Source organism: Parus major, chromosome 6, assembly GCF_001522545.3.
Source record: "Parus major isolate Abel chromosome 6, Parus_major1.1, whole genome shotgun sequence".
NCBI classification, from domain to species: Eukaryota; Metazoa; Chordata; class Aves; order Passeriformes; family Paridae; genus Parus; species Parus major.
This window is the reverse complement of record NC_031775.1, coordinates 31,644,431-31,671,510: the sequence shown is the minus strand read 5'-3', so window position 1 is coordinate 31,671,510 and position 27,080 is coordinate 31,644,431. Positions and strand designations below refer to the sequence as shown.

The 27,080-nt window shown below is 42.9% G+C and overlaps 1 protein-coding gene across 3 annotated transcripts in view; it reads left to right on the top strand.

The window, feature by feature from the left end:
- The window catches only part of C6H10orf90 (chromosome 6 C10orf90 homolog), a 93,582-nt gene that overhangs the window by 32,825 nt on the left and 33,677 nt on the right, over window positions 1-27,080 (top strand). Inside the window, exon 1 of one of the 3 annotated variants that reach the window (XM_015633836.3) lies at window positions 3,428-3,613. The exons of 1 other annotated variant lie outside the window; for it this stretch is intronic. In XM_015633836.3, the coding sequence (XP_015489322.1) occupies window positions 3,544-3,613 (70 nt within the window). In that variant the 5' untranslated portion in view covers window positions 3,428-3,543. Of the gene's footprint in view, window positions 1-3,427; window positions 3,614-25,818; window positions 26,009-27,080 lie in introns of those variants that run through there. One more of the 3 variants, XM_015633839.3, reaches the window with a different exon arrangement.

Below are 27,080 nucleotides of genomic sequence, written 5' to 3'. Positions count from 1 at the left end.
GGAATTCTCCAGCCCCTTCCCAGCTCCTCAGGAATTCTCCAGCCCCTTCCCAGCTCCTCAGGAATTCTCCATCCCTTTCCCAGCTCCCTCAGGAATTCTCCAGCCCCTTCCCAGCTCCATTCCCTGCCCTGGACACCCTCCAGCCCCTCAATGTCCTTTCTTGAGCAAGGGACTCCTAACTGGGACAGGATTCAAGGTGCTCCTCACCAGTGCTAAGTACAAAGGGAAAATGCTGAGAGTCTCATCCCAAAGTCAGCTCAGCCACCTCAGGCAGGTGCCACCATGGGGAGGTGGCAGTTCTAGACAGGTGTCCCAGCAGGGAACACATTCCCTGCCAGTGGTGCCAAGGAACAATGGAAAAAAAGGGAAATAAGTGAGGTGACAAGCTGGGAAACAGCCAACAGGGAAGGGTCAGCCCCTGGGCAGAGCAGGGAATTGATTCACTGCCCTCCCTGATGCATCTCACTGATTTCCTGCAGCACCTTGACAGAAAGCAGATACCACAGTGAGAGCTAATTTAAAGGTATCAATAGACAGTCACACTCCAATCTGCTGAATCCCAAACCTTTTCTGTGGTTACACCATCACCGTGTCCCTCCCCAGCCACAGGATACGCTGAGGCTGTGTGATATTACACAAATCTGCTCTGAACTGTGGCAGACTGAGGCCCTGGAAACCATTTCCAAGGTGTGGCACAGCTCTGTATATCCCAGGAATTATTTCAGGCAGTTGGAACCAGGGTGCAGCTTTGCACTGTTGCATTTTCTCATGAGCAGAGCAGATTCACACACTGTATCCTGCAGCCCCACATCCACATCCCACCTCAGCTGCCTCAAGGAGACAAATGGAATTAAAAATGTTTGATTTCAGCAGGATTCTGTCATCTGGATTTTTTAAGTGGAATGGAATTTGCCCCTGGGTGTGCTCAGGGATGTGGTTTAGTGGTGGATGTGGCAGTGCTGGGTTAATGGTTGGACTCAATGGTTTTGGAGTCTTTTCCAACGTTAATGGTTCTGTGACATCAGAAAATATATAATAATGTAATCAGGGGCTGAAGAGTTACTGGATCCCCCCGAGATGCAGACAGAGAAATGCAGTTCCTGTTGTGACCAGCACACCTTTAATCTGCAGCTGTTTCAGAAGTTCCATTTGCGTGGATTTTCACTCTGATTTGCAGGGAAGCTCCAGCCCGGGTTAATAATACAGTGGCAGCACTTCACAATGCTCTCCACCACCCAGAAGTAGCTATTAAACTGTCAACAGCACTAAAAGATGATATTTTGATGGCAATGGATAGGAACCCCATCTCCCTGCTCGTGCTACTCAACATTTCTGCAGCTTTCAAGCACAGTCAAGCATAATTTGTCACTGACTTGCATATGTGACACTGTCTGAACAGGGGCTCTGAGCTACAACTCTGTCAATCATCTTTGTTCCAGGCAAAACTCATGTAGCACCAACAGACAGCAATTCCCTTTCCCTTCTCCGTGCCCCTTGTGCTCTTTGCTGTTCTCCATCCACCTGGAGACCTCTGGAGGGCTGGAAGGACGAGCCAGCTCCGGGGCTGGAGCTGATATGGACCTGCATAATCCCCTGCCCAGCTGCAGCCAGAGATATCATTTAATTCAGAATCAGGAGTGGATTTGGGCTCAGTGCATCCTGCTGGGAAACGCTTCCAAGGGCTGGCTTGGCCAATATCTGCCTGGCTATCTCCTTGCTTGCAGCTTAACCTTTCCTTTCATGCTGCACACCTCCTAAAGGACATTTCCAGCATTCAGTTCAGGTGAAAACACATTTTTTTTTGGCCCTTGTCACAAGTCTGCCATAGGAGGGGGTGACCTCGGCAGAGATCTCTGTAATCAGCACCTCCAAAGTGCACCTGCAATCTGGAAGGAACAGCAGATCCTGGTTTGTGCCAAAATCCAGCAGATAATGACAAACCCTTCTGTCCCTGCTGCAGTTTAAAGCTGGTGATCAAAGTCTTAAAAGTCACTCGCTCCCATCTACATCAAACACTGAATAAAGTTGTGTTTTTCTCAGTCTAAACCTGTCTAGAGCCAGAATATTAGAGGCAGAAATAAGCTTCATTTATAATTCTCAAGGAAAATCAAATTATTTCACATCCTTGTGCCCCAAGTTGTTTTTATTTCTTATCCTAACTGGAATAATGAGAAAAAGGTGGGAGGAAAAGTGCATCCACCTGGGCTGCTCTAGAAAGGCTCAGCAGCAAACATTTTGAAGTCTGCCATGAAACATTCATCAGCCTCATTTGCATTACAATGTCATGGTTCTCTGGGTGAAATCCTGAAATCATTGTACATTTTTTTTTTAATTTAAAGATTGCTAAAATCACCACGTGCAGTTGATGGGAAGGTGCTGGAGATTCGATGAGCAACGTGAGCACAATGCAATTCTAAAAGGATTTAAAGGAATCTGCTGTTATGTTCTCTGCATTTTAAATTCTGTGAATTTTGTTGTTTGTTTGGTGAAAGCATATTTTCTAGAAAGATATCTAAGAAATGCAGAGGTCACTGGTGTACTCAGAACATTTCTGTAGCAGGTAATCGCTGTCTCCAAAGCAATATCTACCTCAGAAGTACTTTGAGGTATTTTCTCCTTGAAAAACCCTTGGTGCACTGTAATCAAATTAACTCTCAGTATCCTTTTGGACAGCAAACTGGGTTAAATCACATATTTTTAATTTTTCTCAGTGAGTTCAAGTAATTTCTGAGCAGTGTTTTTCTATAGTTCTATTTAGATTATGGATACCAAAATTAATGCAATATCCCAGTGCTGCCTTAGAGAAGCATTAAAGAAAATTATGTCAATCTTTGTTTACCACATTAAGGCATTACATAACTACACAGGTAAATGATTAAAAATCCTCCATTGTGTTCCATCATTAGTCTTGGGATCAATTATCAGAAGGATGATTATTAAATGGCTATTATGTTCAGTTATTAATGATTTCTAGATGGCAAACACCGTGGAGAAGAATGGTGCTACCACTGATTATTTCAAAAATTTGCAATAAAAATTAAAACACCCCAGTGAAAAATATCACCTTCAAAACATAATTTCAAAAATAACCCTGCAATGGATTTTTAAGTAAATTAGGAATTTACTACGCTTTTTTTTCCCCTTTTCATGCTTAGAACAGGAACATTTTGGTGAACAGAAACATTTTAGCTAACAGGTGTTCGCTATTTAAAAGCCCGGGAGGTCATTACAGAAATATGTGCGAGCAGCATATTTGGATATTTCCTGTTCAGTTTGCCGGAGAACACTTAGAGGGAGACAAGTTCAACATTTAAATCAAGAAAATGAGTTCCTAAAGCCCAAGGGTGAGGGGGGCACAGCCGCCACACCAATTGCGCGCAGTGGGCGCGCCCAGCTTTTGGCATCGGCGGGGTTTTAAATCACTTTTTCCCCGGGATACAAAGCTCGCAGTGAGCTCTGGCGTGGCAGCAGCAGCTGCTGGGGCTCTGGAGGGTGAATAATTGATGTGCTGGCAGCTCCGGGCAGCGGCGCATCCCGCGGGGGATGCCCGAGCGCTCCCGGGACGCGCAGCCCTTGGGCACAGCCTGGAGCTGCAGGGAAACGGGGCCGTTCGGTGAGTTTGGGACACTTTTAAAGGGTTTCTGAGCCTTCTGCCAGCTCCTTTCTCTTTGGTGCCGGTCCTAAAAACTCTCTTCTTTTTGATTTACAGCTTAAAATGCAGGAGGTTCTTTTCTTTTTAGGAAATATGTAAGAAGTACTTTCAGAACTGCACTAAAATTATGATCAAGCCACCCAAAACTATCTGGTGGTATTTAAGTTTTTCAACCCCTCCCCCCGTGGTACGCTGCTAAAACTAAAGATATTTATGCTCCCTTTATGTTTTTCCCCAAATTAAAATTAATGTAATTCGGTATCAAATGTGAGAACCTGAAAAGAGTTTTGTTTTCATAAAAAACCGAGTTGGTTCCCTGTTGGAAGTTTAACTTGTGGTGGTGTTTTTTATTGTTAGATACATTTCTCCTTGGGTTGAGGACATGAGCTGAGACCTGCATTAAGTTCTTAATTAATAACTCTGCATTAAACATTCTTTTTTACCATAAAGTAGTGCAAAAGTAACTTAGTTTTCCTAAGGATAGGAAGGAGACATATTTTATATGTAAAGCGCATGGCAGTGACAAACTAAAGCAACTCTCACCCCTTCTTTATAAGGTGAAAAACATCAAAGTATTTTTATTAATCATTAACAGCAAGCCTACCTATAATATTTGTTTCAACTGTCTGAGTGCTGTTATTTTCCAGCAGTGATCCTGTCAGCAGTGCCTGGGAGCTCTCAGGTAACTCAGTCCTTGGCACAGTTAAAAAATTGATACAAAAACAATCAGCTCCCGAGAGCAGGGGCCATGGGTAGGAGCAGGGATGTGAGATGAATCATGAATAAGCCTTGATTGTGGATAACAAGTTCTTTCTCTTTTTATTTGTTTTTAATTGCATACTCCAGATTCTGCTGCTTCTGCTTTATTTCTTTTGTTTTGATCACAAAAGCATTTCTTATTTGGCATCCAAAACCCAGCCAAATTTTGAAGGGATAAAAGTCCAGCACAATGATATCTGGTGCTAACAGTAATTAAATGCCCTGTGTTAAAAGAAAAAAATAATAAAAAAGCAAGGGGTGAAAGCAGGGATATGTAAATAACAGGAGATATGCAAAGAATGGATGTAATCCTGCACTCCTTAATCATGGGAGTAATTCTTATTCAGGAAAATAATCCTGGTGCTTTCAATAGACATCAGTGGGTGCTGGAGCACCAGGCCCAGCTTTTCCAAGGAGATAACAATGTTTTACCTGGTTTCTTTTCTGCAGTGCCATTTTAACAGCACAGCTCTTGCTGATGTGTTTGAATGCATTAGTGATAATATTAAATTAGGCTTTACCTGATGTCCGTTTTGCCTCTGAACGTGTGAAAGAGAAAAATGGGATAATGGATGAGATGTGGCAGGGAGAAGGTACAAACCCCACGTGTTTTATTGGCTCTCCCTGTTCCCTGTGTTTGCAAATCACTTTTTGGCCCATGGGATGTATAAAATTTGCTTTTCCTTTTAGGATAGGATGCAACTTTAGCATAAAAAAAAACTCCTGATCGCCCTTAAAGTATATTTGGGTCTCCCTGAAAATGATGCTGATAAATATTGTCCGTCTTATTTAAATACAAGGGGGTTGTGATAATGTCCTGGGAATGTTTTTTATTGCTGTGATGTTCTGTGATCTTGCAGGAATGACACATTTTTAAATAAATGTGGTAGTTTTGTTGCCCTTTTCATTGGGCAACAATGCCTCAGCATTTCTGAGCTTTGCCCTCCCAGCCCATGTGCTGCTGCCCTGTAATCCAGGATGGGGTTTAGAAGCACCTGCGTGCCCTTCCCCAGGCAGAGCATCTGTTAATGAGGAAAACTAATTACTTAAAAGCTTTCAGCAGGATGGGGTTGTGGAGTATAAATAGTCATGAACTGCTCCTGCTGCTGTGTGTTTGCACTGCTGCCAGCACTGGTGGGCTGGAGGGGAGTTACCCTTTGCAGTCACTGCTCTGCTAAGATGCTCCCTGCGGGGGAAAACTCTCTCCTGAGCACCCAGAAAGGGAGCAAAATAGAAAAAATTACAAATAAAAATGCACTGGATGATGATTCCAGACAGAATTAAAAACTTACTCGTGAGTGAAGTTGGCATTAAGTCTCTGTTGGCTTTTTTATGTCGCACTGAGCTATCAAGGACGAGCTGATTTTCTTCCATCAGCTTTCGTACCTGGCAGTTTATATTTAAAAATGAGGTTTGGTGGATTATCAGCGTTTCTTTGCTACAGGAGCAGTTTAATGCTGAGGTTACATCGCTCTCACAGGCAGCACAGAGCTGGAAGCCATAAAATAACCCCAGTGCCAAGGGCTGGAGTGGCCCTGGGCAGAGTTTCCCTTCTCTTACTCCATGCAAAGTCCCAGCAGGAACATCAATTCTCTCCAGGGAAGTCCCTTTCTGTCCTTGAATACTGCCCATGGGCATTTCCTAGTCCTTGGAGACCCCCACAAGCCCTTGGTTGCACATTAATTTGAAGTTTATAAATTTTGAAGGTACATTCTTTTACATCTGTTCTTCTTTATTGAGTTATATCTATAAAAATCCAAACCACACATGCAGCAATTTTTATTTGAGGATCTCCTTCAGTAATTGGGCACAGGTCAAGTGTCTATTTTAGTTTTTATTACTTTTTGAGAATTTTAAAGGTGACTGCAAGCAAATTTGTTGAAAAGTTTTTCAAACTTGACCAAAACGTGGTCTGGGATGGTTCAGCCCATTTGGGGTCAAAAATTGTGTGTACAGTGATGTAGAATGGCTGATTTGGGGTTTTTTTTTTGGTGCAAATTGTGTATGAAAAAGGTGTTTTCTGTGATTATTGATGTGTCATTCATATGTCTCTCCTTGTCATGGTTGGTATTTGGTCAAAGTTTGGACGTGGTGATCTTGGAGGTAATTTCCAGCCTTAATGATGCTGTGATCCTGTGACTTGGAGGTCCTTTCCAAGGTCAATTATTCCATGATCTTGTGATTTTAAGTGCAAAGCTGAGCTGGTGTGAGTGTCCATGTTGTATTTAATGCATGGCTGCAGGTGAATAAAACTGCAACACAAATCTTTAAAATCAAAGTTTTCCCTTGTCCTCCACGAGTTTCTGTGCTGGAAATCCCAGCCTGGGAGCAGCCAGGCCTGGAGGAGCAGAGTTTGTTTGTGGTCCAACCCCAACATCCCCCAGGACATTTCCATCCCCCAGGACATTTCCATCCCCCAGGATGTTTTCATGGGTGTTCTGCTCTTCTCCAACTCTGCTCTTGTTTCCTGAGACATTTCTGCATCCCTGGGGAGGGAGTGCTGAGCAGAGGACAGCCCCAAACCTGTCCCAGATTGCCATCAGCGCTGTCATTAATCACTGTGTTAATTGGGTGATGCTGTAACACCTCAGTCACACACCTGGCAATCCACTGAGCACCTGGGACAAGCTGGGAAAATCCTGTGGGGAATATTATCTGTGAAAAGGAATTCTCTTTCCTTCCCTCCCTGCAAAGTACAATCAGCTCTAAGTGTGCTATCCCCACTTGAGTGTTACCATTAATAATTATTAGTGTCCTGCATAGGCTTGTACAACAAATAACTAAAAAGGTTATTTTAGTTCCACCTCCAAGGCTGGAAGTGGAATGAGGTGTAGAAACCTTTGCTGGTGATTAAACCCATCAGTGCAGGATTGATGAGGGGAGAGGACAAAACAGTGCAGAAAATACACAAGAGCCAGTGACAAAATAGCCATTGACAATTACTTTGGCTGTTTTTTGGAAGAATGGAGTCAAGAGAATATGGATACATTCCCTTGTGTCTGTAGCATGAATATGTGGGAAAAAAATCAGTTTTAGCAGCAGAAGGTAACTCTGGCCAGAGTCCCCGTGGGTGCTCTGGGACACCTCTGGGGTTGGGTTTCAAATCTGTTTGGGTTTAATTGATTGCATTTAGTTTTCTGCTTCTATTGCTCTGGATTTCCAGTGCCACAGGAGCTGCCAGCATGGGAATGGATTTGGGAGGCTGAGCACAAACAGCTGGGCGGGTTGGGCACATACCTGGCAGGGCTTGGCTTGGAAATTCCCATGGGAAGCAGGGCAAGGCAGAGCCCAGGGCCACACATGGAGAGCTTCTGCCTCTTCTGAAAGCACCTGCTGCTCTTTGGAGCACTTAAAATTATTTTTAAATTCTCTTTCTGGATAAAATCAAACTTTAACAGGCAAAGTTCCCTTGCAAGTTCTTACAGAATGGGAGGGAACATTTTTCTGGTGTAGTTTTGGTTAACAGGACACCTTTAAGAATAGAATATGCTGAAAGCAAAGTTTAATCAACATTAGGTGGCTGGGTCTCGCTTTGCTCAGTTTTATGTGGACTAAAACTGAGCTGCCCATGAAATCCCTCACCTGCTTTAATTGTGCAGCATTGCAAAAGCAGAGGAGCAGCCTGCAGGTGACTGCACCAAATTCCTCTGTTTTCCAAGCAGCAATTGAAGCAATGTGGTTTTATTCCTATTTTCCGTGCCTGGAGCTGCTTGTGGCTCCCACAATGGGCATTGTCCCCGCGTGTGACACACCAGGGAGGGCACTTGGAGGATCTCTTGGACAATAAAATACTTGATCCATGGAAAATAAGAGCTGATGTCACGGTGCAGCCTGAGAGCCTGGAGGGAGCAGCCTTTGCCTGCTGAGCCCAGAGCTGAACCACCCAAACTCTCCCTGTTTCATCCTCTCATTGTTACCTTAGCCTGAGTTTCTCGAGGCTGAATTGTCCTGCAGGCAAACACTGCTTGCTTCAGGTTTTTCCTCTCTTTCCTTGCCTGCACATTGCCTTGAACAACAGCTCCTGACCTACTTCTGTCTTTTAATTGCTGCTGCAATATGAATTTTAATTCCAGCCAGAGTCCAGATGTATTGAGGATGCACAGCACACGCCAGGGCCAGGCCATTTATCTCCCAGGCCAGTCTTTCCCAGCACTTTGAATCCAGGGACCCCTTAACCTTTCTGAAAAAATATCTGAAGCCATCATCACATATTTCACTGTTGTCTTCTGATGGGAAATGGAGATAATAACTGTTAATCTAAATGCTAATATGTATTTTCTCTGACAGCTTAGTTTGTTTTACTGCTCTTTAACCTTTGGCTGAAAATATTAATGGAGATGGATGTGAGTCTTGTGCTTCCATCCCCCAGTGCCCAAGTGAACCTGGACAGTGACAATTGATAGGAGTCCATTATATTTTTATTATTATATTTAATACTTTTTGCTTCTTTTCACGGCTATTTTTGTGGCATTATGGGCATCAGAGGATGAGTGGGTGATTGAAACTCAGTACTCTGGATCTGGGGGAGATCACAGCTTGATGAATAAGGAATTAGATTTAGCATTCTCCAAAAGAATTCTGTGAACTTTGTTCCCAAAAAAATATCATTTTTTTTATTTCTCTGCACTTGAGAAGAAACACTGCCTACAGGTGCTATACTTTGAGCATCTCAAGAATTTCCTCTCCAGGGGACGTTGTTTTGCTTAGCTAAGATCTCCCCCTTTTTATTCCTCAGAAATGGGAAGTGAGGGCAAGTTATCAATGTGTCTTCTGCTCAATTAAATTAACTCTCACAGAATTAAAACTGAACTCAAGAAAAGCTTTCATTTTAATCATTCTGTGCTTGTAGCTTGTGAAGGACTCGGGAATCCTTTGGGAGGGAGTTTGGAAAAAGTATATGGGAAAAAGCATATTTAAAAATATTAGCTGGTTTAGATCAGGTTTTTCTGGGATACACTCGATTTTAATTAAGCAGGAGTTTAATTAATAATAATTAATAAGTAGAATACAGAAAAGGAGAGCAGCTCATACTCTGGAGGGTCAGAAAAGGAAAAAAATTGGGGAAACAATCTTGTACAAGCCCTGGGAGTGTGGCTGAGAGGAGAAATCCAGGGAAGGACAGCACATGGAGGAGGATCCTCCCCCTCCACCATTCCAGTATCCTCTTTCCCATAAATATTTTCCAGTCTCTTGCTTTCTGGTCTGCCAAGGAAGGATTTAACAGCACAGATGCATCAAATCATTATCCCAGTGATGTATTACAGGTACAATGTGTATTGCAACCTGTTCTCACAGCAGCCAGAACGTTAGTGCCTGATATTATTACTGATATTTGATGTACAATCCAACTCTATTTAATTAGTTCACTAAAATGCATTTTCTGCCAGAGATATGGTGAACAGGAAGGAAAATCACCTTCCTGGAGAAATGCCTCATATCAGGATAACTGAAAAAAGCAGATAGTACAGTCTGAGAGGCAGAAATTGAGCACATCAATCCTGCAGACTCCCCCAAAATCTGTGGAACTTTGTAGCTGAGATTTTGGAACACAAGCAGGCAATTTAGCTGTAAAATAAAACTCTTTAAAAGGAAACTCTCATGATATTACCTATAAACACTTTAGAACAGCAGATTAATCTGGAGTTTATGGGTAAGGTAGCAGAAAGATGCTTCTGTGCTCAAAGACTTATTTTTATGTTTGGGTAAATGACCTGTTCCTCATCCAAGGAGCTGCAGCTTTGCCTTAAACACAAAATTCAGCTGTGGCCTGGGGAGTCATCCCTACCACAGCCACACTCCTCTTGTCTCCTTGGTACCCACATTCACAGTGGCACCAGGAGATCATTAAGAAAGGTTTCATCTTCTTTTTGCATCCTCTGTGGAGGCAGGAGAGCAGGATTTTGGCTGGAGCTCCACTTCGGTCTCTGGACTCCTCTGTGGTGGATGGGAATTTATTCACTGCTGTGCTGCCCAAAGGCCTCCCTGAGCAGCACTCAGAGCTTCCCCCAGCAGCTGGGGGATCAGAAACAGCTTCCTCCTCCTCCTGTCCTCCGGGAAACCAGGGCTGCCTGGGTACTGTGTGTGGGAGGAGGATGCAGGAGCCAAACACCACTGCAGGTCTTGTTCTCCTGCAGCTGGGAAGATAAAAGGGCTTGGAAATGGATCTCTGAGCCCTCTTGCATGAAACCAGGGGATCTTCTCCTGCTCAGGGCTCACTGAGGGGCTCTGAGAAGGGTCCCACTCATGTTGGTGCTGCTGCTGCTCCCCCCTGTGAGGCTGCACAGGGAGGAGGGGATGCAGCAGGGTGGAATCACAGCTCCTGGACCACTGGATTAGGAAAAGTGTCCCTGCCCATGGCAGGAGGTGGAATCAGGTGGCCTTTAAGGTCCTTTGCAACCCAAACCATTTGAAGATTCTGTGACTCCCACAGTGCCTGGTTGTGTCCCCATCCTAAATTGTAATTCCCTGCAAACTGCTCCATGATCAAACACAGTGCTCTGGGAAGGCTCGTGGGAGCCTCCAAGGGAAGAGGGCTGGATGTGGGATTTGTGGCTTGTGCAGAGTGAAAGATCTGTTGTGGTGGCTCCTTCCACCAGAAAGGTCAGTGAGATCCAGAGGAGAGAAACCTGAACACTGAGCTGCGAGGAAACCTGTGCTGCTGCTGCCTGTGTTTCCAGGCTGGTAAATGGAGCCTTGCCCTGGGTCTGGCAGTGAAGGAAGAGGGAGGAAGGGATGTTTGCCCTCATCCCAGGACTCGTTTCCAGCCCTTCCAGCCTGGATGGGCATGGCAGGACACCATGGATTTAGTCTTGATCACCTGTGCTCATTTCCTGTGTGGATCTGCAGCGAGGTGCTCAGCCACATCCAAATTCCACTTTATTGCTTCTTGTGTTCTTTCTCTTTCCCTTTGTGCTCCTCAGGTAGAAACTCCATTTTAGCTTGTTTTCAGGACCCAGCAGTAATATTTCCTGAGCCAATTCCTTTCTTTAATTTGTTATTGTTTTGGTGTCTGACATGTCCAGAGCTCTCCCTGGACTCCAGAGTCTCTGTGCAGTACAAGTGTCTCAAACAGAGTTTATTTGAATCAGACCTCCCAGAATTCAGTAAATATTTCAGGCCAATTCCTCCAGTAAATCTGAACACATTCAGCAAAAACATGTTCAGCCAGTGCTCAGACATAATTGCCAACAATTTCACACCCACAGAATCCTTGTTTGCCTCTCAGGTTCCCGGAGCCCCATCTTCGCCATCGCTGCTTTGAGCAGGGATCTCCTGGTTGCTAAGGGGATGGAATTTTTGATGCAGCTCTAAATGAAATATTTTCAGCACCAAGTGCAGAATTACCTGTGTAGTTTTCTGGTTAATGTTCTCTGTGTCAGAGTGGAAGGACCAAGCTGCAGTGAGGAGCAGCTCTCCAGAGGTCTGGAGGCCAGGTATGATCCAGGCACTATCCCAGCATTCAAAATATGAATTTAATCCATATCTGCTGCATTTAACTGGAACTCTGCCAATTACAGACTGTCACAGGAGACTTCCACTCCTATTCCTGACTCAATTACCCAGTCTCATGCTTCTCCAAAGAAAACTATTGCTGTAAATAATGTCAAGTTCATTCTCCTTTTTCTTTGCTATTCTAAGGAAAAGGGAGAGGCTGATTTTACCACCCAGCATCCAATTGAGCCCAAGCTTCAGGGGGAGCTTTGAGTTGGAATTAATTATTTCCTTTTTTAGCCAAGTTGTGGTTATTGATGCACAGAATTAAAAAAAAAACAACCAAACAAGAAAATCCCACTTCCCATATTTATTGTCCATTCCCAAATCCTTGTTATAGGAGTATCTATCATAAAGTATTATCATAAAATCTAAAAATAACAAATATACCTAATAAACTTAGGTCCCCTTAACATTTTACAGATACAAATCATTACTAGGCAAAATACTGCAGTGCACCACTAAGTTATATTATTGCCACTGTATTTTCAATAATGTATCCTGCTCCTTATGCAGCCTTGTTTTCCTTATTCCATTTTTGTGCTGGAAAGTCGTTTGCATGAAGCTGTTCACAACTCCTGGTTTCTTTTTGTGAGTGATCTGTTGATTGCAGCTCAGTAATGTTTGAGCAGCTCGAATTATTTATTGCATTTTTGTAGTGATCTGAGTGTGTCCAGCTCCTGAATTGTGTCCTGCTCTGGAGCTCATTAACTCTGTGTGAGTCAGGCAGGCTCCACTTCCCATCGAAGTGCTCCCCTTCTTTTGCTTCTCCCTTTTTCTCACTGGGGTGGCACAGAAGGATCATCCATGGAAATGATGTCCCACAGAAATTAAATCCCTCTGGAGCTGGGGAGATGAGAAGTGCACACCACAGTGCTGTGAGGTTTTGCATGGGTTGTTCCCAGATGTTGTGTGGAAGTGTTTAACTGAGATCCATGGGATAATTGCCTCAAAAAAAAATCTGTATCTTGTGGAAATCCCTGCTGTGCTCTCATGGTTTGGGTTGGAAGGGACCTGAAATCCCACCCATCCCACCCCAGCCATGGCAGGGACACCTTCCCCTGTCCCAGCTGCTCCAGCCCCAATGTCCAGCCTGGCCTTGGGCACTGCCAGGGATCCAGAAATGACAAATTGTGCCATTGTTGATCTCTGTGTCAGGAGGGCTCATTAACTCCCTAGAGCTGCTTCAGGAGATGAAAAGTCTCCTTTTCACAGTGCAGGAGTTTTAACTGTGCCCTGTCTCAAGATTACCTCAACCTGCTATAAATTGAGATGTTTCACTAATTGCTTTCTTGGTTCATTAGCCAAAATGTGAGTATGAGGGAAATGGAAAAGGCTCAGAATGAATTTCCCTTGCAATCCTTAATTTAAATGGTGAATAATAATTTAATGTTGAACAAAACATTTTGGTTGATTTGCTGTGCTGGAGCTCATTTTTTACCTTGGGATCATTTGCCACCTTTGAAGCTTTGTGGGGAAAATGATTCTCAGCTCTGCTTCATTGTGATGTGACACCAGGCAGGAAGGAATAATCATTATAGAATAATTGTAATAATCTCAAAATGCATACAGAAACACTTTGTCATGGGAAGTCCCTCCTCAGATATTGTTTTAAGCAGTGAGATAAGAGAGACAAAAGGCAAAAATCTTTAAAAGTTTTGCTTCTGTGGATGCTGTGGCTCTATTTCCATTTCAGCCATGAAGATGTCAAAACTACAACATATCCCTGGTTTACTCATTCTAACACTCAGCTAAAAATCAAAGATTAACTCTGAGCAGCTGCAGGGAACAAATTCTACTAATTCATCAAAGCCAACGCTGTAGAATTTAATCTGTTTTATGAAATTCCTCCCCTGGATTGTTATGGCAGGGCTGAGGCACAGGAGGTCATTTGTGAGCTCTCAATTGCTGGTTGTGTGACAGTGAAAAAAGGAGGCCAAAGGAAAGGTTAAATTAAAGAAGCTGCTAGAAGCTATTTATGTGAGATGAATGTATATTATCTAAATTAATGACAGCAAACCTCCAATTAGCTGAATATTGATGCAGAGTTTGAGCTTTATAAGGTAAATACATGTTTTGTCCAGCCAAAGGGTTGGGTAAGGAAGGGTTTAACTGGGGTGGGGTTACAGGTAAATGAACATTTTCTCTTTATTGAGGCACAGTGAGCTCACTGCTGCTGCTGACAAATCCTTACAATAAATCTGGCATTGTTTCCTAACATCAATTAGGACTGTGAAACTTGGGGTCTTTCCCTCTAAAACATCCTCCTATAAATGGGATGAGCAAAAGCCTTGAATGTGCTGCTTTGTGTTTAAATAAACTACTTAATTTTTATTTTAGAGCAGAGATTTTCCTCCTCAGACCAGTGCATGTTGGTTTGGCTTAAATAAACTTGTTTCTGTTTTGTTCATTCAGAGAATTCCTCTGTAAAAATACAACAAAGAGGGCTACAGCTATGAACGCCTTCTGTTGTGGTTTTTGCAGTTTATACATGATAAAATAATGATGTCATGGAGTGATTTGACCAATTTACTCTTTGGGAAGGGTAGGATTTTGTTGTAGATCATCAGTTACTTCATTATCCTGATTATGGTCATTGAGATTCAAGACTTAATTATGCTTTGTGCAGAAAAAACTCTATTTTAATGTACCCAGGAGCTTCACATGCCTCATACCTCTTCCCATGCATCTTCTGAATTTTGTCATTTTAGTGCATCTCTACCCTCTTACTTCTTTTTTTGACTTGCTGATGACTCCCAACCTATTTAGTGGCAGTATTTTGCAGTAATGTTCCCCTTTCTGGGCCTTTCTGGGAAAATATAATTTCCTAGAATACTTCTGCTCATTTGGGATGGGTTTAGGAACATGTGGAAACACTGCTCTATTTTATTTATTTATATTTTCTTTGATTTCTGGCTCTGCTTCTGTGTCATCCTGGTGTTCAGTCTTGTCATGGTATATATTTATATTTGGTTTATTTTTAATTTTTTTCATACTATCCTCTGATTTACCTTAATCCCATCCTGATTTTGAGATGCCTGTGGTATCAAGATCCCTTTTAAGCAGCACTCTGGATTATTCAGCACTTCTGTGCTATGTGTCCATATTCAAACTCACTTTGTACTGCTATTTTTAAGCTCCAGGTACAAATGCAGCTTTCCTTCACTGTTCTTTGCAATTCTGCCCTTTCTGTCAAAAAATGCAGAGACTTTTACAACCAACTTTTCTTTAGCTGGGGAGAAAAAAAACAAAAAACCCAATTAAAAAAATATCCATGAAAACCCTCTTAACATTAAAAGCATTAACTGCTGTTTTGTTCTGGGGTGGATGGAGCCAGGTTTTCTTTGCTGCCTCCTCCTCAGTCCCCAGAGTTTTCCCAGTAAAATTCCCTATTTTCCTTCTCACCAGTGCTTTTTCCTGTGCCATTAGAGTGGGGCTATTTTTCATGTGTGTGTTTTTGTTTCCTGTGTGCCCCTCTTTTTCCCCCAGTTTGTCCAACTGGGATTTCTCTCCTTCTGAAAGCTGAGGGACATTTCTAATAGCCAGAACTGAAGACAAATAATTACATATGTGCTTGACCCAGGTGACCAGCTGGTCACCACCCACCTTTCCCTTCATTTTTCCCCCCTACCTTTGATCCTCACTTCTGTTTATTCTACATTTCTAGCAGGAGACATTTAGCAAAGGCTTTGGCTATAAGATGAATTCCCAAATCCATGGAGTTTCCTCATATTGTATTTTCAAACTGAAATCCTCTTGAAAGGTCACTTGAAGGTTTGAAATACCAGAGCAGTTTGATTGCTGTTGATTTTTCTCATGGTGATTGAGGAGCCATCGAGCTCATCAAGGCTCTGTACAAAAAACACAGTCACTGGTTAAATTTTCTGTTCCTGTTAAGAAAGAGCTCGTGGAGCTTTTCCACTCAGCTGCTGCTGGAAGTGAATTATTCAGGGATGGATGTGCCCAGGAATGACACCTGGATCTGCCCAAATGGGGCAGAGGAGAAACCATTCTGTGCCCATGCTATAATTGAAGGTTTGTGAGGGATGATGTTTGTTGAGTGAATCATTTTTGGGATCACTCTAATAACATGCTTTTAGTTGTCCCATAGGCTGTAGATGTGTTCTATGAAATAATGGATTTATTCACCAGGTTTGGCTCAAATAAAGACTACTGAGCTCTCAGGTTTATAGGCAGCCCAAGCAATGGATAATTTCAGTATAATAAAAATGGATCATTTAAATATAAATATAAATAACCCTGAATTCACTCAAGAATTCAGAGTGAATTTTACAATTCTTTTATAAAAGCAGTAACTATAGTCCTACCACCATCACAAACACAAAGATCAAGTTGCTTCTAAGACTTTAGAAGAATAATAGTGAAGATTTTTGGCTAAACGGTGATTTCTCTCAGCATTGACCTGCCTAGCCATGAGTCTGATGCTGTTTTAATTAATCTTTTCTAAGCAGAATGATGAAGTGTCTAAACTTCCCTGTATCATCCCAGTGCTCTTTTCTCTTTGCCATCAGATGTTTCTGTTGTCCCACTCTGAGTTCATGCCCTTAAAATCCTTCTCCACTCCCCTTCCAAGCTTTGAGGATGCAGCTCTGCACTGACAAAAGGCAGAGGGCTGAGTTATGCTAGAAAAATATTAATATCATACAGGGATTTTTTTTTATCCTTGGGAGAAGATAGATCATATAAATGAGGCAATCATTGCTGAGAAGAGAACTTAAAATCTTTCCTTTCTCCAGTACAAAGTGCCAAGGCTTTTTAAGGAAAAGGAAGATGGGAAGTGCTGTGTGGAGCTCAGTAGCAGAAATATAATAGCTCTGCGTACCCCTCTTTGAAAAGCTGCAAGTTGTTTTTTTTTGAGTGAAAAAGTAAATTATATATTATTTTTTACAAGAGAATTAGCTTTTATTTATGTAAAGCAATCACTGTTTATTATAAGTTAAGCATTTGGAGAAGCAGATTTTAAAAAACCCACATTCTCTTGGATTTACAATGAGGGTTATCACTTGGTTTTCACCACAGCTGAATAAAACCTCATCCTTCAAAAAACCTGTTAAATATTCTTCAATTCTTGTGAATATCCTTCAATTCTTATTAAATGTTCTTCATTTCTGTATAATCCTGTATCATCTTCTCTTTGGCAGCCACACAGCAGCTGTTGGCTCGCTGTCCCTTGATTAATTCTCTCCCTGTTCCAGAGTGCAATACACCTAGTTTGTTTAGTGAGAGGGAATATGGCTCATATTTAAAAATCCCTTTTAATGCAGTTACAGCATCTTTGCAGATTTAATTAGGTGCCAGCCCCTTCCAAATCGCTGAAGTCAAAGGTCCCATCTTACTTGTCCCCGAGGCATCGTTACACAAAGTCCCCAGACAGCGCCGAGTTCCTAAGCGATGACTTTACCATATAGGGGCTAATTACTTCTAATCTTACACACATTGATGAGGCTGGATTTTATGTCTCTGAGCCACTGGGACTGGAACTGCCAAATTATCCCTCCTGTAGCATGGGGGTTGTTTCTCCATTAGAGGGACTGGCTCCACAAATGACAATCCCTTCCCACCAGGCGCTTGAAACCCTAATTATCGCTGGCACACGGCTGCATGTGATGAGCTCCTGGTAATCCCCGTTAGGATCTCGGAAAAGCTGCTGGGGCCTGGCTCAGTTAAACCAGGGAAGGGTGAGCAGAGCAGCAGAAGGAAGCCAGGAGCTGAGTCTTGAGGGGATGTGGAAGCCGTGGCTGGACATGGGGCATCCCCGAGCCTGGCCTGGAGCAGCATGCCTGAGCCCAGCCTGGGGATGGCATTTCTGAGCCTGGCCTGAGAGAGTCCCCGAGCCTGGCCTGAGAGTCCCCAAACCCAGCCTGGGTTGGCATCACTGAGCCTGGCCTGGGATGGTGTCCCCAAACTCGGCCTAGGAGAACATCCTCAATCCTGGCCTGGGATGGCATCGCTGAGCCCGGCCTGGAGCAGCATCCCCAATCCCGGCCTGGAATGGCATCACTGAGCCCGGCCTGGGAGAGTGTCCCCAATCCCAGCCTGGGGATGGCATTTCTGAGCCTGGCCTGAGAGTCCCCAAACCCAGCCTAGGATGGCATCGCTGAGCCCGGCCTGCGAGAGCATCCCCAATCCTGGCCTGGGATGGCGTCCCCAGACTCGGCCTGGGATGGCCTCCCCAAGCCCAGTCTAGAGCTGCAGCTCCTTCATTCAATGAGCAATAACTTCCATCAGGTCTTTAAAAGAAATGACTCAACACTTTCACCTTGTGAGAGCGGAGGGAAAAAAAAAGCCTTTGGAGTCTATAATGCATGAAGGTGTTGGAAGCCTAATCTAGTATAAGCTGCCTTCAGCCAGGCCTTTTCAGCACTAGGGAAGAGAAATGAATATCTAAAAAGCAGCAAATAACTCCAATTGCACTCTGATTTCATGGCTATGTGCTGGAGGTCAGGAACATAAAGCTGTTTATTTCCCCCCACAAAGCAGAGGCTGTTACCGTAACCTGCTGTAGGTGCAGGTATTGCAAACTCCTCCTTCAGGGAAAGATTGGATTTTATTACTGCATTTCTTCACACCATATAAGCTCCTTTCCCTGCCTCTTTCTGTAGTAGTCTTGACCTAGCCTTGGAGTTGTGTCTCAAAAGGAGGAGTTTTTTCCAGGAATCTGAGACTGAAGTTAAAATAATTTGGGTTGAGCCTTTACCAGATCTTAATCCAGCTCTGCCAAGGGATAATCATGACCTGGAAGCTTTCTTAGGAAATGAGAGGATTGGGAAGAATAGGGTTTAGATCTGGTGGAACTTTTAGTTGCCCTTTGGCAAAGAAATCAATAACACCTTGATTTAACGACTGCTTTTCAAAAAAATAACAGGGAACTAAGACATAAAAAAACCCCCAAAAAACCCCCACACTCTCAACCTTGGAAATTCTGGGAAAACCCTGATATCATCACAATACACATCCAGAAACACCAATGAACACCCAAGGTACAAAAACATCCTGTGCTCATTTCAGTATTTTATTTAAATATAAAAAGACCATTATAAATTAGAGAAATCCACCTAATTTTGAATTAATAAACTGTTAAGTGAAGTATATAAATCTACATTTATACATCTATCAGCATTAAATTTCTGGCCAAGGTGTTAATCCCCACATTCTTATAACTAATGCAGTGCTACATTTAGAGTAATAAGATGGTTTTAAATCAATATGACATAGACCAGACACATCCTCCAAATTCATGCTTTCAGTTTAGGTTGTGAGAGATATTTTTGTGTTTTTATTGAAAAGTGACTTGCTGGAATTTTGGGGATTTTTTTATTGCATCATAGATGACCTCTATCCCACTAAGCACCTAAAGCTGCATGTAATTCTGAGTGTATTTTAAATTTTTTTGCTGTTTAAAGGGGGAAAAACTTTAAAAGCCTGGATTTTAATCTGTTTAAAGAAGACAAAACTTTAACCCAGTGCCTTTGCAGGTATCCCTGCAGTGTTTGTCTCTTCTGTTGGCTGCTGTTGGTGGGATTTAGTTTACAGTAAATACTTCTGTTGTAAATATTGGCCTTTTTGCCTCAACTCCCTTGAATACTGCAGTACTCTCCAGACTCAATCCCTGTGTGTGCACATCTGTTTAGCATTCCCACCATCCAGATTGCATGGATGTGTTTGGGGAGAGAAAATTCAGGATCACTGAGCTCCATGGTGTGGAGTTTGAAATAAAACTGGCCTGTTTTCTTCCTCAGGCTGGGACAGCTGCTGGAGTGCTCCCAGCACATGTTTATACTTGTCCTAGGAAAGACCAGGCTTTTCTCCATTCTCCCTTTGGATATAAGAGCCACCAAGATTCCCTTGTTGGAGTGGATGTAAGAAAAAGTTCCATTAAAAACCAAAAAAAAAAGCAACCAAAATATAAAAAACCACATCTCATCCTTAAAAAAAAAAAAAAAACAAACCAAAAAGTACACAAACAAAAAAAAAATCAAACTAAAATTGCAAATTAACCAAAGCAACTGGAACTAATCCAATAGAGATATCTACCTCAGCCTCCTGGTGCAAGGAAATCGGGATAAAAAGAGGATATAAGTGCAGAAAGGAGGAGAAAGGGTGCATTCAGTTTGCCTGAGGGCTGCAGCCATGTGGATTGGCTGTACAGTTTCATATCCACATTTCCAGCTGCAGCTTTCCCAAAAGAACTGAACATTCCACCTGAGCTTTGCTGCCCTTGGCTTTGGGCAGAACCTGAGCTGGTCACATCCCACCTGAGCCTCGGTGTCAGCAGCACAGGGCTGAGCTCAGAGAGCTCCTTGTTGAGCCTGAAAAGGCTCAGCCGTGTCCTGCAGGTCATTCCCTGGATTTGATGGCTGCTGGTAGAACAGGGAATATCAACAGTGACTAAAGAGGTTTCTAAAAGCACGTTCAGCAAAGTCTGTGTCCTGGAACTGGTGGCCTTGAAGAGACATTTGGGATCAATTCCCATCCCAAAGCACCCAGTGGAAAGGCTGGATTTGGAAAGGCCAGGATTTGGCTGGGGGAAGAGTGCAGCTGAGTTATTTAATGGTTTGTGCGTTGGCTCTGGATCAGAGATTGTCGTGGAAAGGAACAACTGCAGGACAAACAAAGTGCTGCTGGTGGCAACCGTCCCCAGCCACCTCATTTGCCTTGGAGAGAGAATTGTTTCAGCATTTGGTTGTTCTGAGCTGCTCAGTTATCACTTCACACGACATTATTCTGCAGTAAAATCTGGGAATGTGATGCTGAGTCTGTCACATTTAAGAGGGTGACTGCTCCAGCAGTGCTTTGCTCAGTGACTGCAAACAGGACAGATGTTGCACATGGTTATGTCTAAGGGACCTCACTACCAGGGTCGAGCAGCTGTGGCATTATTAGATTTTCTCCAAGAGCCTCAATTTCCATTATCTTACCATGAGATTTCCATATTTCTTTAAAGAATGAAAACAAGAACGTGAAATGGAAAATCCATGCTGACAAGGAAGAGGCCATTCCATGAGAGCTGACAGAGCCCATGAACCCAGACCTGAATATTGTTCCTCACTCCTCCCCATGTCTCCTTTCCCTTCCCCTCTTCCTCCTGCCCCCTGTGCCTCCTCCCTGCTCCCATGACAAGGAATATGTTTTCCCTGACTGGGAAATGTGTCCATAGATCAAACAGGGATGACCTGGTGAACTTCTGTCTGTGGCAGCCTCTCATTCCCACAAATCCATTGATTTTCATGGTCAGCTTGTTGGGAGATCAGCTATCGACCCTTCTGTCAAGTTGCTTGAAAGAGGCCACAAGCTCAAAAGGCCCAGGTTGGGCATAAATAAGGATAAGGCATAAATCAAATTCCTTTTGGAAATCAGGCTAAAAATGTGATCCAAGTAGAGGGCATGGTGCAAAAGGCTTGTTGGGGTTTTTTTTGTTGTTTGGGGTTTACTTTCCCTTCCTTGTTTCACATGCAGTAAATAATAATTAGGAAAAAAGTCAGGACTTCCAAACCACAGGGACAGTTTTTTTGCAGGGGAATTTGTGTTGTGCCCAAGAGAGAGCCACCCTTTAAGTTTGTTCCCATATTGCTCTTAGTGACATCATCATCATTAAAATGTAAAGGTATATAACGACTTTCTTCATGGGAGTAGCTCTTAAAGGACAACTAATATAAAAAATAACTATTCACATATTGAAATATTTTTCTGATTAGCCTGGCATTGAATTTGTTGGGGGGTGTGAGTGTATTTTACAACCTTGGAGAACGAGGAATTAAAGGAAAATGCACTTTCTTATCCATCTGTTGCAGCTCTGACGTTGTATGCAATTATTGTTGAATGCAATAATTTGGATCTGAGCTTAGTTTTGCAGAAGAACTGGAATACACAAACAGCCACCAGGTTTGGGTAGTTGCTAGGCAGCAGCTGATTCCTTCTTGGAAAAGCAGCCAGGGCTGCCTGGGCTGGGTGCTGACAGCCCCAGCCCTGCTCCTTCCCATCCAGGTGACATCCACAGCCAAAAGAAAGCTGGAGAGAACCCCACATTTCATCCCAAAAAGCTGCCAGGAGTTACAGGTTTGAGGACTTTAACATTTAATCATTGATTCCAGACTTTTCTGCACCATTTTGGGGCTGAGAGCCTGAGTCATTAAAAAAGAAAGGAAAAAAGGCAATGACCAATTGTCTTCTGCTGAATCTGGTGATAAAACCAACAGCCCCCATGCCCAGTTTTATGGTCATATGACAACACTTTGTTTTAATCTCTAGTATTTAATCTATCTGTGTCTCTCCACCTGTTGCAATGGAATCCAAAAAGGGCAATTTCAAGATTAAACAAACACGGGTGCATAGTAAAAGCACGTTATGAATAGAGATTTGGTTTTCTGCTTTCCCTTCCAAAGGCAAATTCAGGTAATATTTCACCAACTGAGAAGTTTTATACGGTGGATTAACTGCAAAGTTCAGCTATTAAATTTAGAATAGGGGCAAGTCCATGGCAACTGAAATAAATTAGAGAGAGCTGCAAAATATTCTTAAATTATGCAAAACAAAACTATTTCTGATCACATCAATGACTTAGAAACCGAACTTTTGAGGCCTCATAGTTATTTAAATCTTGGCTATTGTGTTTTTATCCTGTGAAAGATGATTTTTTTTCTAATCTTGGCTTTAGCCTCCTGCATCCCCTATTATCAAGCAGTTTGTGATGGCTGTAATCACAGCAGTTAATGCGAAAGACTTCCCAGAAAGAAAGAATAATCCTAAGCATTACACAAAAAATGAATGCTTCTATTGTACAAAAGTAACATGAAAAGTCTGTATTCAATCTGGCATGGCTGGAGCTCCAGCAAGTTTCATTTTGTTGTACAAATCGTTCAGTGTCAAATTTGGCTCCTGAATATCCCGTTTCTTTGTTTTGGAAACAAAATGAGAGTGATAAAGATGTGAGCTGGAATCACTCCTTTGATACCTCCACAAAAACATCTGTACCCACGGCACACATCATTTTCTGGAGTCACTGCTGTATTAAGAGTATCAGAAGGAAAAAGAAAATCAATAAATACCATTGTTGAGACAAAGCATCCCCAAAAAATCCCTGCAGCAGAACATGTACTGAGTCATGAAATGCATAACAGGCAATGCACTTGTCCTCTCTGAGTTTCTTCTCTTTCAAAAGCAGGTAAATATAAGAAATATTGAATTGGGATGCTACACAAAAACCTTGAGTTCTTATTATGCATGAGCAGCTCTGGGCAAATGTGTACATTTTGTAATTGCTACCAGTTCTGAGCAACACGGGCGGAATTTTTATTTACAAAATCCATTTGGGCCATCAAATTCTATGCATGTTATGACCTTTACATAAATACTCATAATAACACTAAAATCACTCTTCATAAATAGAATTTTTTGGCTGCAGAACTGTTTTGCCTTTGTTTGCTTATGCATTGTATTTGTCATGTTTATAGTCACTTAAGAATTTTCTGGCTGTCTCAGGCATTCCTGGACTTCCAGAAATGGATGTGGTCTCTAAAATGGGGTTGTTTTAATGCCAGTTTGGGAAGGGGATTCTGAAAGGGGTGAAGGAAACCTTCCATCAGCTCTTTATAGAATGTTTCTGTTAATTACACTTTTATTTTGAGAGGGTATTGGGTGCTCAGCAGTCAATAAACCAAATAATGTGACAGTAAGTACTAATGAATCTCAGTGCAAGTCTCTGAATCAGGAATTGTCTTCAGAATTCCCTAAAATGGGAAAAACTTAGGTGCTGATGTTGCCTGGACTCACCTCCTCTCTTTGTTTCTGTCTCCTGGTTATTTTATTTTCTGTAAAAACTTCTGGCACATCCAAGCTTCATATTGAAATATTGAATATATTTGTTCACATTGGTCTAACCCAAAAGTCAGTGCTACAAATTTCTTGCATAGAACAGCCTCCAAAGAGTGCCTTGCTTTTGGTTTTTCCCCTCTCTTGCTTCCCATGCCAGGCCAGTGACACTTCCAGAGCCTCTCATCCTCTCCTCTCCAGCTGATTCCCACTGCTCTTCCTGTTCCCACATGGTCCCAAACCTCACCTCCAGGGCAAAACCCCTCCCTGGGATCCCTGACCCCACTGAAGGGTTTGGTTAAAGAAATATCTGCAGCTTCCCAAAAGAATAAAATGGTCACCAAACGGGAACTTTGGCAAGGAACCCAAGGTGTCACCTCCCTTGGTGTGAGCAGCAGGCACCTCATACAGGGATAAGAATTTCCCAGGATTTCCTAAAGAGGGTTCCTTTTCTCAGAGGAGAATTTGGGCTTTTTTTGGTTGTTCATACACAATCTCTCACTGCTTTGCCAAATCCTCTTAGAAAAATGTGTCCAAATTATAGAATTGTATCTATGTCTTGGAATCATGGTGAAATGTATAGATAATATTGGATTGCCCCACAGCACATCACTGAAAGTTAAAAAAAATAAAAGGGAAAAAAGAAAGAAAACTTGGAGGAGAAAAGGAAAAGGGGGAAAGTGAAGAATTTACTTAATTTTGTCTGTGTGATGGATGTGCTGGAGGTAATCCCTGTCTTTATATTATTAATTGGAGATAAAGAATAACAGCAATGTGTAATGAAAACACCATTTTTTTTTCACTTATGCATGGGTTTGAAGCTCTAATTCCTGTGCTCTTTCTAGCACCCTGATGAGCACCTTGCTTCTAATGGCACGGATAATGAGACATTTATGACTTGTGGCTTTTTGATAACAGACCAGAACTCATTTGTCCCTTCCATGGTGGATCCTGTAATCATCTCTGCAGGCAGCCAGCACAGCTCCAAGGAGTGCAAGCAGGGAGAGATAATTCACTTATCAAATCTCACTTGTAACAGAAGAAAATCCGTCCTGACATCTTAAAAAAAAAAAAAAAAACACAACAAAAAATAACTAAAGTCTTTTCTATTTTGTTTACACAATGAATCCTGTTCAGGCTGAAATGATTTCAGGCTGTTAGACTCGCTCTGATTTGAAAGCCTTCCCCACCAAGCTGCCTTAAAACACCATCATTTTGTGCCACTGTGTTCAAGTGCATTCTTTTGTGGCAGAGTGCTTGTTTGTGTTGGTCTGGCTTTTTTCATGACAAGAAAGGTTTCAAGCATAGAGCTGGAGCTTCTTTCCCCTGCTTTGTGCCCACATTGCTGTCTGACCCCTGTTGTCAGGATGTGCAGGTGACTTCTGTAAGTTCAGCAAAGATGTTTCAAGAGGCCTGAGGGACCATCCCTCTGTCATCCTCTCTCAATGAGCACATCCCATGTGGTTTTTAGGTGTGTTTGAGCTCTCAGGATGGCATCCTGTTGAAAATCATTAAAATTGTAAGCAATTGTAAAAAATGAAAGCATCCTGGTAAAAATTCCTGCCCGGCCTTACACCAAGGCTGCTAAATGTCAAATCCTGCAGGGATTATCAGTGAAACCCCTCCCCTCTTCCTTGGATTTAACATCACTTCTGGAGGCTCAGGAGAATGTTTGTGAAGGACAAGAGAAGCTCTGGCTGCCTTCTGTGGATCCCTGGATCCCTGGATCCAGGCTGGACAGCTCTTGGAGCAGCCTGGTATAGTGGAAGGTGCCCCTGCCCAAGATCTTAAGGTCCCTTCCAACCCAAACCATTCCATGTGCCTGTGCCAAGGATTTCTGGAGATGCAGCACTCTCTCCACTTGCAACTAAACAGAGCATTTTTTGCTATTAATTTATGCTATTAAATTCCCTATAAATCAATTTGACATCAGCAAGGACTCTGATAAAAGGTGGAATTTTCAGCATGCACGTCTCTACTTTTCATACCAGGAATGTGAACTTTAGCTTGGCTGCTCAGTTTTATTTTAGATGACACCAGGCTGTGCAGTTTTATGATATCCTTTCTTTATGACACATGAAGAAGACCAGAAGACATGGGTTTGGTTCCGGTGTTCGTTCCAGCTTGGCTTTCATCTCCGATGTATCCGTAAAGTCCGGATGGTTTTTTTTTGGATGACTCACCTCGGATCTGAAGGAGCAAATGATGATCTCTCCCAGCCCTTACTGAGCAGGAATCTTTAATGATGACACTTCTTTTTCCTCGAGGCTTCCGCAGGTATTTGAATTAGAAAAAGCCACAAGGAAATTTAAACAGTTTTAAGGTTTAAACAGAGTCAAGTATAAATTACTTCCTCCAGTAAGAATAAGATGCAGAAGGAAGAAAAAGCCTTGATAAAAATGTTTAAGTGAGACACTGTGTTAGCAGAGTGATTGCTCTGGTAGCTGACCCTGCAGCTAAGCCACCTCTGTCCTATAGCTCCCAGGTGCTAAGTGGGGAATTTGAGGAATTTGGGGGAATTTTTGAGTGCTGTAGGGATCCTGCTGCCATGGACACGGGTGGGAGCCCAGCTCCCCACACCAGACTCATAGATGTTGAGCTAAGATCAACAAATAAGGTAAATTTTTTGTAAAGTGGAGAAGTTTTTTTCCTAGCAGTGTGTGTGTTCTGCAGTGCTGTTTGTTGGTGTTTTCAGGGAAGCACTGGAGCTTCCTGCAGGCTCCAGAGGAGTTCACTGTGAGGCTCAGAGGGGACAGGGGATGTGGTCAGTGCAGAGCAAGCAGGGCTTGGAGCAGAACAAGGGAGGCCAGAAGTGCTGACACACATTTGAGATTTGTCAGCATGTGAACAGTGACTAAAATATGCAACTTTCCTGACAAAAACCGGGGATGAGGCCAGGGCCAGTGGTCTAAAGTCATTCCAGCTCTGCCTGGTGTCACTCTGGGTGTCAGTCATAGAATGCCTGAAGTTGGAAAAGCTCTCCAAGAACAGAGAGTCCAGCCGTTCCCCCTGCACTTCCAAGGTCACCCCTAACCCATGTCCCCAAGGGCCACATCCACAAGATTTCTGAACACTTCCAGGGGTGGGGATAGTGCTACTTTCCCAGGCAGCCTGTTCCAATTCTTGAAAACTTTTGGTGAAGGATTTTTCCCAATATCCCCCCTTGAGCCTGCCCTGGCCCAGCCTGAGCCCGTTCCCTCTCCTCCTGTCCCTGTTCCCTGGGAGCAGATCCCAAATCCCCCCGGCTGTCCCCTCCTGCCAGGGACTTGTGCAGAGCCAGAAATTTCCCCTGAGCCTCCTTTGCTCCAGCCTGAGCCCCTTCCCAGCTCCTCAGGAATTCTCCAGCCCC